The following is a 14,108-nucleotide window of genomic DNA, read 5'->3' as shown; positions in this document are numbered from 1 at the left end:
CTAGAGATTTAAACCAGTCAGATGATGGTTTATTGGGGACCATTGAAAATAAATAATTAATTCTAGGTAGGACCATCATTTTTATTGAAGCTACCCTACCCATAAGTGTGATTGGAAGCGATTTCCATCTTTCAAGGTCCTCTTCTATCCTGTTTAAAAGTGGGGCATGGTTAAGTTTAAGTAAATCTGTTAATTTATTCGACACAGTAATACCTAAATATTTAATATTTCCTGATTGCATTTGTAAATTTAGGGAGTTTTCGAGAGAGCAATTAATTGACAGTACCGTAGATTTAGACCAGTTTAACGAGTAATCTGATACTTTGGAGAAAGATTCTAGTATTCTAATTACTTGTAAAAGAGAATTATTTGAATGCTGGAGATAAAGTAATACATCATCCGCGTACAGACTAATCTTGTGCTCTATTTTCATGCATTTTATACCTTTTACAGCTTTTGTTTGTCTGATAGTTGCTGCTAGAGGTTCTATAAAGATGGCAAAAAGTGATGGAGAAAGAGGGCATCCTTGCCTGGTGCCCCTCTGTAGACAAAAACTGGAAGATATTTGATTATTTGTCCTGACACAGGCTGTTGGAGAATTGTATAGAATTTTTAACCAGTTTATGAATAAATCGCCAAAACCGAATTTATGAAGAGTAGCGAATAAAATTTCCAATTTACTCTATCAAATGCTTTTTCTGCGTCTAAAGACAATATATTGGTTTTAATGTTTTTACTGTAGGAATAATCAATTAAATTAAGTAATCGGCGTGTATTTGTGGATGACTGCCTTCCTCTGATGAAACCAGTTTGATCTGGATGTATTATGAGAGGAGTTACTTTGTCTAATCTTTTTGCTAAAGCTTTACAGATTATCTTAATATCCACATTAATTAAGGATATGGGACGATAACTAGTGGGCAACACAGGATCTTTGTCTGGCTTGAGCAGAAGGCTGATGGTGGCAGAGTTCATATTAGCTGGAAATCTACCTTTTTCCTGTATTTCCTGCAACATTCTGTGGAACGTTGGGGCTAGAATATTCCAGAACTCTTTATAAAACTCAGTGGGGAATCCATCTGGACCTGGAGCCTTTTTATTAGGCATGCTTTTAAGAGCTTCCTGGGTTTCAGCTGTTGTCAGCGGGGAATCCAGTGTCATTCTTTGGTTATCTGATAATTTAGGAAGTGTAATTTTATCCAGAAATTGCTTAATATCCTTCTCTGATGGATTTATCTGTGGTGTGTATAAAGATTTGTAGAAATCGCGGAAGGTATTATTTATACACTCTGGTTCACTTACTGTATTACCAGTTGAATCTGTAACTGCAAATATAGTAGTTTTCTCCTTATTTATTTTAAGCTGATTAGCTAGAAAGCTTCCTGACTTATTGCCATGTTCAAAATTTTCTATTCGGAGCCTTTGTATTAGAAATCTATTTTGCTTTTCAATATATTGGTTTAGTTCTAATTTTACTTCACGGATTTTACCTAACTTCCCTTCTTCTTGAGATATTTCTAGTAACTTAAGTTTTTCTTCTAATTCCTGAATCTTTTTGTTTTCTTTTTTCTTTTTATGAGATGAGAAAGAAATTATTTTACCTCTCATCACTGCTTTTCCAGCTTCCCACAATATCGATGCCGATGTACCTGGTTGATCATTGTATTCTAAGTATGAAGCCCACTGTTCTTTAATGAATTTTATAAATTCTTCATCTTTAAGCAGTGATGTATTAAATCTCCAGCTTTTGTTTTGTGTGGTTATTTTTTTATTAATTAAGGTGAGAGTAACAGGAGCGTGATCACTGATAGCAATAGGATGAATTACCGTCTCTGAAACAACCGACAGCAGTGAGCTACTTATTAGAAAGTAGTCCAGACGAGAGTACGAATGGTGAACATTTGAGAAAAAAGTGTATTCTTTACTAATAGGATGAAGAGAACGCCATGCATCGCAAAGACCAAAATCACTCATGTATTGTTTGACTACATTTACTGACTGCCAACTACGCTGAATCCCTGTTTTATTCAACCTGTCTATATCGTTATTTAAACCAAAGTTGAAGTCACCTCCTATAATTAGTGAACAATCCCCGTGTTTTGAAAGTGCAAGGAAGAATTGGTGGAAAAAAGAGGGGTCATCAACATTTGGACCATATATACTGACAATACATAGCTTCTGGTTATGGATAGCTATTTTAATTATTATGTATCTACCTTCAGGATCTATAGTTTTATCTAATATTTTAAAACTAACGCTTTTGTGGATTAAGATTGCTACACCTCTCTGTCCACATATCTAAACCAGTGGCTTGGTGGTGTTCCTCTGAAGGTTCCCAAAGCTCTCTTTTCCATTTCTTCCATGTAAAGATCGGCTACAATAGGTGACACTGGAGATCCCATGGCACAGCCATGCTTCTGTCTGTAAAATTGATCGCTGAACTTGAAATAAGTAGTAGAAAGACAAAGGTCCAGTAGGGTACATATCTGGTCCGGAGTGAAATTAGTTCTGTTATTAAGGTCACTATCTTGTTGAAGACGTTTCCTGACTGTTTCTACTGCCTCTGATGTAGGTATGCAAGTGAAAAGTGAAGTGACATCGAAAGACACCAGAGTTTCCCCTGGTGCCATCTTTAAATGTTTGACTTTGTTAGCAAAGTCCTTGGAGTTTTCTATGTGGTGTGGTGTGTTCCCCACCAGGGGGGCTAAAATACTAGCAAGCTGTTTAGCAATGTTATATGTTACTGAATTAATGCTGCTGACAATGGGTCTGAGTGGTGTTCCTTCTTTGTGAATTTTTGGGAGTCCATATAAGCATGGAATGTCTTCCCCTGGATATAATCTATAATAAGATGAGCGATTGATTACCTTGTCTTTTTCTAGTTGTTGTAGGTAGTCAGTGATTTTCTTTTTGTAGGAGTTGGTAGGATCCCTTTTCAAAGACTCATATGTGTTGGTGTCACTCAGTAGAGTGTGAATTTTGTCCTGGTAGTCTGAAGTGTTGAGGACCACGGTGCATCTTCCTTTGTCTGCTGGTAATATGGTGATGCTTTGGTCCTGGCTAAGCGATGTTATGGCTTTCCTTTCCTGTGGTGTGAGATTGGAAGGAGGTGGTTTGGCGCTAGATAGGGTAGCTGTTATTTTCATCCTGAGTTTTTCTGCCTCTGTTTCAGCCAGATTGTTGTTCTTGATGGCCGATTCCGTGGCCGTTATCAGTTCCACAATGGGTATTTCTTGTGGAGAAATGGCAAAATTCAGGCCTTTACTCAGTACCTCCATCTCCGGCTTCGTCAGCGACCTGCTAGAGAGGTTTTTAACCCACTTGTCTTTATGTTTATGTTGAAGTGAGACTTTCTGTCTGTTCTCAAAAACTTACAACACAGCTATAGGATTAATTCCAGCCAATCGTCAACTTAACTCTCACCCTCATTCAGGTGATTAAAACATTGTTCCTTTAAGCCAAGCCAATAACACTCTAACGACTCCTCGTTACAGAGGAGTGGACCAGTTTCGGTCCATTCCGCTGGCTTAATGGCTTTAACGACCGCCCATTACCAAGGGGTGGTCCTGTTTCGGTTGAATTTGCATGTTATCTAAGCCATTACAAGGCCTTTGTTTGGTAATGGTATAAAGCTTGTTACTCATCATTACTCCAGACTTTTTGAATTGAGAAAGCTTCCTGGAGAGGAAGTGAAACGTCTTCAACTACGGAAAACAAGTCCAGTTGCTTTGTTTTTTACCTTTTTTTGGAACGCATGTAAGCTACACTAGGTAATGTTTATTTGTCAGAACATTAATATCTGCTGTTTCCAGCATATTCAGCAGAGCCAGGGCCAATCAGAGCAGCAGTCTCAGTAAAAGGAAACAACCAGGAAGTTGTTGCGGCGAACGCCCCTTTATGTCAGCCGTTTGAGCGGGATGCGTTGCCCTGCTGCTGCTGCAGAGAAGTGACAGACACCGGGACCATTCTGAGTGTTGCGGTGAACGCCCCTTTTTCGTCAGCTGTTTGAGCATGAGCACGCAGCTTACCAGGTGAAATCGATCACAACAAGGTGAGACAAACTTCCTGGCTTGAGCAAAAGGACTGCAGCAAAAAATATAAAGTTTGCCATCCTACTCGGGCAAGAAAAAAGAGCTGTGTGAGGTTTGTGTCAAGGAAGCAAGGAACTGAACAGACAGCCGGTAAGCTCGTGTTTGATCCTTTTGTTGTTAATGCAAGGTATGCGCTGCTGCTGATGCATTGAGATATGAGAAATGTTTGTTTGTAGCATGGTTAAACTGCTTTGAAATTTTTGATGCATTTTTATAATAAATAATGAAGTAGTTTTTCCTAACTTAAAGATAAAACCATAGCCTATTTTGATAAATGTATTTAATGATAAATTGTTCAGAACTGTTTCTTACACTGTGCAATATAGCAAATGTTTGTTCTTGTCTTTTAAGGTTTTTCACCTGCTACCAATAATTAATGATTAACTGTAAATAACACAAGAAGAAAAATAAATGGAAAAATGGAACAACAGTCTGGTCATTGAGTGGAATCCAGTTTAAAGTTCAACTTGGCACACCCTTCAAGTGTGGGAACAGCACAGCAAAGAAGTAAAACGCTTGACACTCACTTTAACAAAAACTCTGGTGATTTCTGGTTAAAATTATTATTTCTTTCATTCAGTGAAGTTACTCACAGTGGGTAGAGTTGTCATAGATTTTAATGGAGTAGCGATAATTCTTGATAAGTTTATTGTAAAAATAAAAAGCGCTTTGCAGTGAAACTACTCCAAAAGGTTAGTCAGGTACATAATGATAAAACATTTTAATAAAATGAAGCCTAGGCGGAAATTAAATTGAAGAAACTCTATTGCATACCTCCATCCAATCAGTGGCTCATCTGCCTCAGACGCAAGCCAATCGGCTTTGAACCGCACCTCCACTGAGCTAATCAGCTTCCAGAGTTATTCTTAAAAGGTTTTTAACTCCACGTCTCAGCCTGTTAACCAACCAAAGCTCAAGCGGTGGCTGCACCGTGTCCGGTTTGGACTCTGATGACCCTGATTCATCCCACCTCCATCCCCTTCTCCACCATCGTAGCAAGCTCCGCCTGGCTTTCCTACGGTCCTCCTTCAACCTCGTTCCTATCAGAGTGTAATTCCTCCTGGACTCTTACGGATTTCTCAGTCACTCCTTAAAACGGTCCGGCAGAAGACCGCCATGCTGAGCCTGGTTCTGCCAGAGGTTTCTTCCCAAAGGGGAGTTTTTCCTCTCTACAGTCGCTTCATGCTTGCTCATCATGGACAGGTTCATGCAAACCTGTTTATCCAGTTGGACATCTATGTTTCTGGGTCCCTGAGTGAAGCACTAGTATCAGCTCACACAGCCTACTGGATCTCACCATTACAGCTCAAGCAGATCGTCTCACCAACCAGCATCTATGGACTGAAACCAACTGCTTCTATCTCCACTCCACCACCAGTTTCCGGCCTGGGGGGGAACATCCCTATTCTCATACACCTGCTGATGCATATTGAAGTATAATTCAGTGTTAATGTTTCCTGCTGAGGTCTGAGCGCCAAAGTGTTAAAATATTGTATCAATAAAATTCTTCTAATTGTCTTTTCTTTCTGTGTTTTTCAGATTGAAATAATATTAAAATACTGTACACTGTAAAAATGAGTACAAAATAAGATCAGTGTGTAGGCCACTTTAAACACGTTTTAAATGTATCTGAATACATATATATATATATATATATATATATATATATATATATATATATATATATATATATATATATATATATATATTGTCACGAGTTGGTTATTGAGCCCGAATTCAGCCACACACACAGCCAGGTTTAAGAGATTTTATTGAAGATGAGTAGTGAAGATGGAAACCAGGAGACAGCGGAGGGATGATGAAGATGGCTGCAGCTGGAGGAGGTAAGAGAACACAGGCAGGAAGGCGAGAGGCGAGGGCAGGCATAGTGGATGTAGAGAGGAGATTGGTAAGACTAATAAGGTGGCACGCCTTAGAAAACCTGCTGATGGTGAGTATGACAGCTTTATCTTTGGACTGAGGAAAGCCGGTGACAAAATCCATAGTAATGTGGGACCAAGGTTGACTAGGAGGGACCAGATGAAGGTTTATGGTAGTTTTTATGTTTTACTTTGACAGGACAGGAGGTAACAAAATCTTTAAGTGGTGGCCACCAGATGTATCTATAGATGAATTCAATGGAGTGGCTGGAACCAGGATGGCCTGAAAACCTGGAAACGTCCACCTGAAGTTTCACCTGACCGGGACCTTGGCATCAAAGGCGGCGCTAGAGTCCATATTACGTAAACTACAATTTTAATTATTGGATAACATGGGACCAAAATGGATGTTGTGGACTTTTTGCAGGGATCTTCAGCCCTGCGCCTCAGGATAATAATAATAATAATAATAATAATATACATTTTATTTCAAGCGCCTTTCAAAACACTCAAGGACACTGTACAGGTAAAAACAATAAATGGTAAAAGCAACATTATCATAGTTAAAAGAAACGACACAAACTACACACAGGAAAGTAATATAAAATCATAATAAAAAGGCAATCTTGAACATGTGGGTTTTGATTTGAACAAGAGTAAAGACTCTGTACTGCAGATATCAGGGTGGAGAGAATTCCAGAAAAAGCTCTGCACCCCATGGTGCTAAGACGGGCTGAAGGAACAGCGAGGTGAGTGGTAGAAGATCTAAGTATGCAGGAGGGAGTAGAAATTTGAAGTAAATCAGAGAGATGTGGAGGGGAGAGATTGTGAATAACTTTAAAAGTAAGTTGGAGGATTTTGAACTGAATTCTGAACTTGACAGGTAGCCAGTGGAGCTGCTGCAGGACTCCATTGTCCTGCATGTTTCAGGTGTTTCTCTGCCGCCTGATTTAAATAAATTGGCAATTAACAGGCCTCTGCAGCCCTTGATGTCTGCCAGGAGGTCATGTAGTAATTAAATGCTGGTGTGGTGGAGCAGAGACATTTAAAATATGACAGTAGGTCCTTAGGAACAGAGGTGAAGATCCCTTCTCTAGAGGATGCTGTTTCACTGATAGCTACAAAAGGAATAAACACACAAACTTTAAGATCCTGTAACTTAACAAATCATGGTCTCCTTAAAAAAGCTGGGGGTGGGTGTTTACCTGAATTATTTAAATCTGGCTTGACATAGTCACACCTCCTGAGCCTGGTTTGGCTCAAGCAGTTTAGCAAAAGTATTATTGATAAGCACTAAAATAACAGCTTCTCATTTTATAACTTCATGCATCCAATAAAACAATTAAACATGAGAAATCTAGGACCGAATCATGTCCAAAGTCACAGTTCAGTTCGTTTCCAAACTTTATTAGCCACCACTCCCAATACCTCAATCTTAAACAAAAAAAGCCTCAACAAGCTGTTTTATAGCCAAATAAAAGGCAGCATGTTAAATGTAGCTCAATTGAACAAAATCAAAATAAAAAAATTTAAAGTTGCAGTTACAACAAAATCATCATAACGAAGGTTATTGAAATAAAATAAGAACATAATTTGAATTAAATTGCAATAAAGTTACAACATCCACAGCACAATCTTTAGGATTTTCAGGTTTATCAGTGGCTCAGAGACAGAAAGAGACTCAGATCAAACCTCCACAACCTGAAACGTCTGAGTCTGCTTAAGTCTGACTCACAATTTACGCTGCAAAATAGAAACATGAAGAAGTTTAACACTTTGGTAGAGTGACACAGAGTAACAACAACAGAGCGCTAAAGCAGTTATTAATCAGAGAAATTAAAAGTTATTTCCTGATTGTTTCTCATTGGTTACCTTCAGCAGGTAGACACGCCCACAGCAACACACCTAAGCTCCCTGCAGGCCCACCACCAGTTGCTGGTTTCCCTGTTTCTGTCTGAATATGCGCTAAAACTGCATCTTTTAAATGAACTGCACCTGTCTGAGTTACAATGAAAAGTATTACAGCTCTGAGTGTGAGCATAGAAACCACGTCTACCACCAGTTTCCCCCAGCAGCAGCGGTGGGGTCATGACATCATCAGTGGTCATGACATCATCAGTGGTCATGACATCATCAGTGGTCATGACATCATCAGTGGTTCAATACATCTTTTTATTTATTACATTTATAGTTTTTGATTCTAATTTTTACAAAGGAAATATTTATTTATACATCTTTATGGTGTGGGGAAAAAACACAGTCAGACGGCCATCACATTTCTCATCTTGCGCGACCCCTAGTGGCAGCTCCACACTCTGGGAATCCCTGATTTAGACAATTTGGTTAAAAGTTTTCTATCTAAGGAAATCCAGCAGATTTCATGGAGTCTTTGACTTGATCCAAGAATGATCCACAGAAACGTCCACCTGTAGTTTCACTGACTGGGACCTTAACATCAGAGGCGATGCTACAGTCCACATTATTACGTAAACTACAATTTTAAGTCTGCTCTCACCTTGATTTCTAACATGGCTGTATTTACAAAAACCTAAGAGTCACTCAGACTGGAGGTTCTTCACCCACAGGTTCATTATTCATGGAGCTTCATCTGGTTCTGGTTCTGATTCTGGTTCTGGTTCAGATTCATCAGATTTAAAATCATCCTGATTAACAGGACAGATGATCAGAGGAGCAGAGTTTTTACCTCCATCATTTAAACAGGGACTGAAGTATGGATAGATCTTCTCAGTGAAGCAGCAGCCGGTAAAGGAGTAGATCAGAGCTGCAGCATCTACATCATAAAAGGAGACCAGACCCTCCTCATAATCCACAAACACCCCCACCTTCTCAGGACCAGGCTGGACATGGAGACGGACTGGAGGTTCAGCACAAGCTAGGTACTCATTTCTATTTCTCAACACAACAATCCAGAAACCATTCTGAGGACTCAGAGCGACTTGTCCCTTCCTGTTGATGGACTCTCTGGCCACTCCTAAAGTCCAGTCAGTTTTTCCTTTCACCTGAACCTCAAAGTAAAATCTTCCTGAAGAGAAACTCTGATGTCCTAAAACACAAACACACTGAGAAAATCTCTCTGGATTGTCTGGAAGCTTCTTCCTCACATCTCCAAGTTTCACCTGTTTTCCATCATCAGACAGGATTAGTTTAGGATGAGCTGTATCAGGATCTAGAGTCACATCCACTGCATACTGCTGGACCCTCTTCAGCTCAGCCTCCAACATCTTCTTGATCTCCTTCATCTTCTCCAGCAGCTGAGCAGCAGCTCTCACCACAGTCCCCTCATATGATGGAGGATGAACTCTGACCTCTGTCCAGTTCTTGGTGGGTGGAGCAGCTTTCAGGGTGGAGAAGCTTTGGAGGAGGTGGAGGTGGTCTTCAGACTGTGAGAGCTGCTTCACCTCAGAGCTCTTCTTCATCAGCTCAGAGATTTCCTGCTCCAGATCTTTGATGAAGTCTTCAGCCTGTTTCTCTGCAGTTTTCTGTTTGTCTTGGATCTCCTTGATGAGCTCCTCCAGCCCTCTCTCAGCAGCCTCCTTCAGAGCAGTGAAGACCTGAACACCTTCTGCTTTCTCTCTGTCTGCAGCATCTTTACTGATCTTCACCGACTCTTTGATCTCCTGGATCTTCACTCGTCTGCTCTGGATCATCTTCTGAACTTCAGCCTCGGTCTTCTTCAGCTCTGCCTTCTTTCCTTCAGATTCTTCTCTCAGAGGAACAAACTCGTGGTTCTTGTGGTCTAGAACAGGACAGAGAGAGCAGACACATGTCTGGTCGGTCCTACAGAACAGCTCCAGAGGTTTATCGTGCTGCAGACACATCCTGTCCTCCAGGTTCTCCACAGGCTCCATCAGCTGATGTTTCTTCAGACCTGGAGTGGTCAGATGAGGCTCCAGGTGAGTCTGACAGTAGGAGAGCAGACACACCAGGCAGGACTTCAGGGCCTTCAGCTTGGTTCCAGTGCAGACGTCACAGGGAACTTCTCCTGGTTTAGCAGCTGAGCTTCTGCTGCTGGCTTCCTGCTGAGCTTTATGTCTGAACTGAGCAACCATCTCTCTGATCAAGGTGTTGATTTCCACCTCAGGTCTCATCTTGAACACCTTCTTACATACAGGACAATGACATCTTTCATTTTCCTCCCAGTAGTGAGTGATGCAGGCTTTGCAGAAGTTGTGTCCACATGGTGTGCTGACTGGATCAGTGAACACATCCAGACAGATGGAGCACAGAAACTGATCCTCAGACCTCAGGTTGCTGCCAGAAGACATTTCTGAACTCTGAGGACAGGAGACAGTTTAAAGAAAGCAGGTCAGAAGAAATCATTAATGTATTTGTCAGGAAAACAGTTTTACACAACTTAGTAAAATATTTTTTTGTGTCACAAAATCAAAGCTGATTCTGATTTAAACCTAATTTCACTTCTGGTCAGCTGATCAGTCTCAGTAGAAACAGGTTTGGTGTTTCTGCTACTAGTAGAATCATAAACAGTATCAGCAGTACTCACCAGTATCTCAGTGTGTTGTTGAGGGGCAGAAGGTGAATCTCAGTTTTTTTCCTCTTTATTTTCTTCTATTTTTGACAGAAAGGAACATTAATCTTGACTGAAGCGCTGCTGAGATCCAGAAACGTCTGAGAATTTCTTGTAACTGACGCTGAAACTCGTATTTCCAGTTTTGCCCTGCCCCTGACTTCACCTGTTTATCTGCTTTCATGTCCTCCTGCAGAGGACACTTTAGTAAATTTTACTTCAGATGCTGGGTTAACTGCAGATAAGACAGGTTGAAAAGATCAATTTCTCCATTGTGAGATCAATAAAGTTCAATTATTATTTATTATTATTTAATTTGGCCCTCCATGTTCAACTGCCCTGATTGTGATACAGCCACCAAGTTCAGCCACTACACAGATAAATATGTTTGGTTTAGGTCCAGGTGGACTACACAGCACTAAAAGTAGCAACAGTCTCTCATGAAATCATAGATTTAATATTCACTGACAGTCATTTATCAATCAATCAATCAATCAATCAATCAATCAATCAATCAATCAATCAATCAGTCAGTCAATCAAATTTTATTGTCAATTACAATTTGCATTGCAATCGAAAAGTCAGTTCCAATACAACCGTCCATCACATAAACAAACAAACATTTTGGGGGAACGATTGACTGAGGCCTTGCGTTGCCAAGGAACGCAGCCAGTCAGCTGCTGCTAAATAGCGCAGCCGTCAAGGCCGCATTCCTTCAAACAGCGCCGAACCCCGCCTGCATGGAGTTCACAAGGCGCTGCCCTTGAACTGTCGAAGGAAGTGCAACAACATCGGGGAAAGAGGGGGGGAGAAAAAAAGAGACAGATGTTTGCCTATTTATGCTCTCACCTATAAAGAGACAAACAACCGACACAAAAAACCCTCATAGCACGAAAAGCACAAATAACACAATACAACATGTATGCAGAAGGTAAACATTTGCGATCTGTCGCGTGTGCGTAATTCATCAGTTTTATGAGTATCAGTTATGCGTGTGTGTATGGGTGAAAGTGTTTTATCTCCGTGAACACTCTCCAGAGGCCATTGTCCTTGATGTTATCAGCCGGCCAACAGTTCAGAGAAGCATCCTCAGGTGTCGGCGGGGGAGGGGGGAGCGGGGGAGAGTTCTGAGCACTCTCCGCCATAACAATCCAGGGGTTGAGATAGGGAGGGAATCCAAATATGTTATTTGTTATGAGACAAGCTGCCCTGCCTTTCCTGTCAGCTTTTAAGTCTTTTGCTGGCTCCACATAAATCTAATTTTCCAAATTATTGGGCTTTTCCGCGCTTCACTTCCAGATTTTATCCCATCTCCCCCGGAGTTCAACCACCAAAGTCAGTCTGCGTTCCAACACAGGCGGCTTTTCGGCTTCGCTCCATTCACCTGCCAGGTTTGTCCGTTCACAGCCATAGTGAGCGCGTCATGCAGCCGGCAGCCTGATCAAGGCCAAATGGCTCAGACATCCGCTGTATTTGCCGATACTTAAAAAATCCACAAGGACCAATAAGTAGAGATCCCAGTATCCTTAATCCAAATGTGAAAGTTTCAAACGTCCAGGAATGACAAGGTAGAAAGACACACCGTTTTCCTCCAGGAATTTAGGGTGTATCTCACAAAATAAGTCAAATCCGGACCGGACGGGTCCCCCTTCCGTTGCCTACCCGTCGAAAAAAAATTATCAATAGCATTGAGAGACCAGCTTACCAGATCCATGTTTTTCAGAGTTCGGTTGATATGAAGAAAGTGCTCAGAAAGACAAGACATAGCAAAGCAGGAGGGGGGGGGGGTGGGTAAAAGCTGCAGAGAGAGAAAAGACGACCGACCTCGGAGAGAGACAGAGACATATTCACATCCCACTGATGTGAATATTTTTAGTCTGAGTTGTTTTAAAATCTGTTTAAGGGCGACTGTGGCTTGATGGGTTGAGTAGTTGTCTTGCAATTAGAAGGTTGTGGGTTTGATTCCAGCTTCCCCTTGTGACCAGGACTCAGGCTCTACTCTGAGTCCTCCCCGGATGACTGAGCTCCTCACCCTATCTCTAAGGGAGAGCCCAGACACACTACGGAGAAAACTCATTTCAGCCGCTTGTATCCGGGATCTTGAATCATTCCTTTCAACTATTGTCCTGACATCAGCTCTTGGGCTGATATTAGGACAATACCTAACAGACAGAGAGTTATTTTTTAAACATCAAATAACTTTAAACAGTGTTTAATAGGACAACATTATGGCGTCCTTGGGTGGGCGATCGTAAACACAGCTGCACTGCACACATATGAGAATATCACCTGTGATATTTTTAGGCTTTTAGGGAAAAAAGTTAATTCCAGAATTTTATCAGCTAGTAATAATGAACAGTACTTCAAAAAGCTATAATTCAGATGCTGGAATCAATCAAGTTATTTGGTGTAACCAACAGTCTGATAGTTGATTTAACTGTAATGTTAAACTTACTGAATTTAGATTTTGTTGCACATCTGATTCCAGATGCTGTGATTTGTCCTTATGTTTGCATAAACCACAGTTCATGAAAATAACCAACCTCATAAGTACGGTATCCTTGCTCGGTATATAGAACATTTTGACCCAGATAATCAGGATTCAAAGATTCATAATTATCTGCAGGAAGTCGAACGTTGTCTTTTTTAGAACAGTTTTATTCAACCTTTTGTAAGTTTAACAGCTTAATTAAACTTATAATGCTTTTTATAAACTCATAATAATTGTTGTGCAAAACAGAGATTGAAATTGTCCCACATTTGTTCACAGTAATCATATTACTAATACTACCTACAATACTGTTTATTTTCCTTTCAGTTTTAACTGTTGATCTGCAACACTGTTCCTGTTTCCTTAAGCCGTATAATAAACATTATTTTTTGTAATCTGAACTTGTCTATGTCTCCTTCTTGCCTCCTCATCTGTCTGTCTTTATGTATTAATACTTTAAATGCTCACACACCACCATCCACTATTTTCTGCATCATTTTATAATTTTACAAATATCTACACATTTACATCTAAAAACTAACAGTTGAAGTGGAAAACTGATGCTAATAGATAGTTATTTTTGAATTGCATTTTATTAAAAGGTGCATAGCACAAGTTCCAGGATTTTGTCTGATGTCTGCTCCCACTGGCAACAACGTCTTTTGAGATAAGATAATTAGAAATACAATTTTGTTATGTAATATTATTTGGAAATATTACTTTATTTTGGACCGAAGTATTTCAAATTAAGACAATTTTTTTAAGGGGAAAAACATAGCGACCCTTTTAGTTGGTCAATAACGGCAGCAGGGAACTGGCTATCACTGAGAGTCTTCCTGGATACCTGGCCCCCTGGCCCGGTCTGCTCAGCGAATGCCAATGTGGGAAAAGACAGACCCCTGCTCCACCAATTAATTCATATTTAAAAAGCAACTTATCATTTTATTCCGTATTTAATTTTCATGCTCTCATTTTATTTTATGACTGCTCGTATTTTGTATATATATATATATATATATATATATATATATATATATAGATATATATATATATATATATATATATATATATATATATATATATATAAAATAAGAGCAGTT

General features: G+C 40.1%; 1 protein-coding gene across 1 annotated transcript; it reads right to left on the bottom strand.

The window, feature by feature from the left end:
* Positions 1-7,470: 7,470 nt before the first annotated feature.
* On the bottom strand, positions 7,471-10,897 carry LOC118561098 (E3 ubiquitin-protein ligase TRIM21-like). The gene is made up of 2 exons (XM_036132956.1): positions 10,494-10,897; positions 7,471-10,266 (listed from the first exon to the last, which is right to left on the bottom strand). Exon 2 carries the CDS (start codon positions 10,255-10,257, stop codon positions 8,566-8,568), a length of 1,692 nt encoding a protein of 563 aa, XP_035988849.1. The 5' UTR covers positions 10,258-10,266; positions 10,494-10,897; the 3' UTR covers positions 7,471-8,565.
* Between the last annotated feature and the right edge of the window lie 3,211 nt (positions 10,898-14,108).

This window comes from Fundulus heteroclitus, unplaced genomic scaffold, assembly GCF_011125445.2.
Source record: "Fundulus heteroclitus isolate FHET01 unplaced genomic scaffold, MU-UCD_Fhet_4.1 scaffold_56, whole genome shotgun sequence".
Taxonomy (NCBI): Eukaryota; Metazoa; Chordata; class Actinopteri; order Cyprinodontiformes; family Fundulidae; genus Fundulus; species Fundulus heteroclitus.
This window is presented reverse-complemented; position numbering and strand designations above follow the sequence as displayed.

Bases quoted from the DNA above. Each gene is read 5' to 3' on its own strand.
- LOC118561098 (XM_036132956.1), bottom strand. From the start codon at position 10,257: ATGTCTTCTGGCAGCAACCTGAGGTCTGAGGATCAGTTTCTGTGCTCC.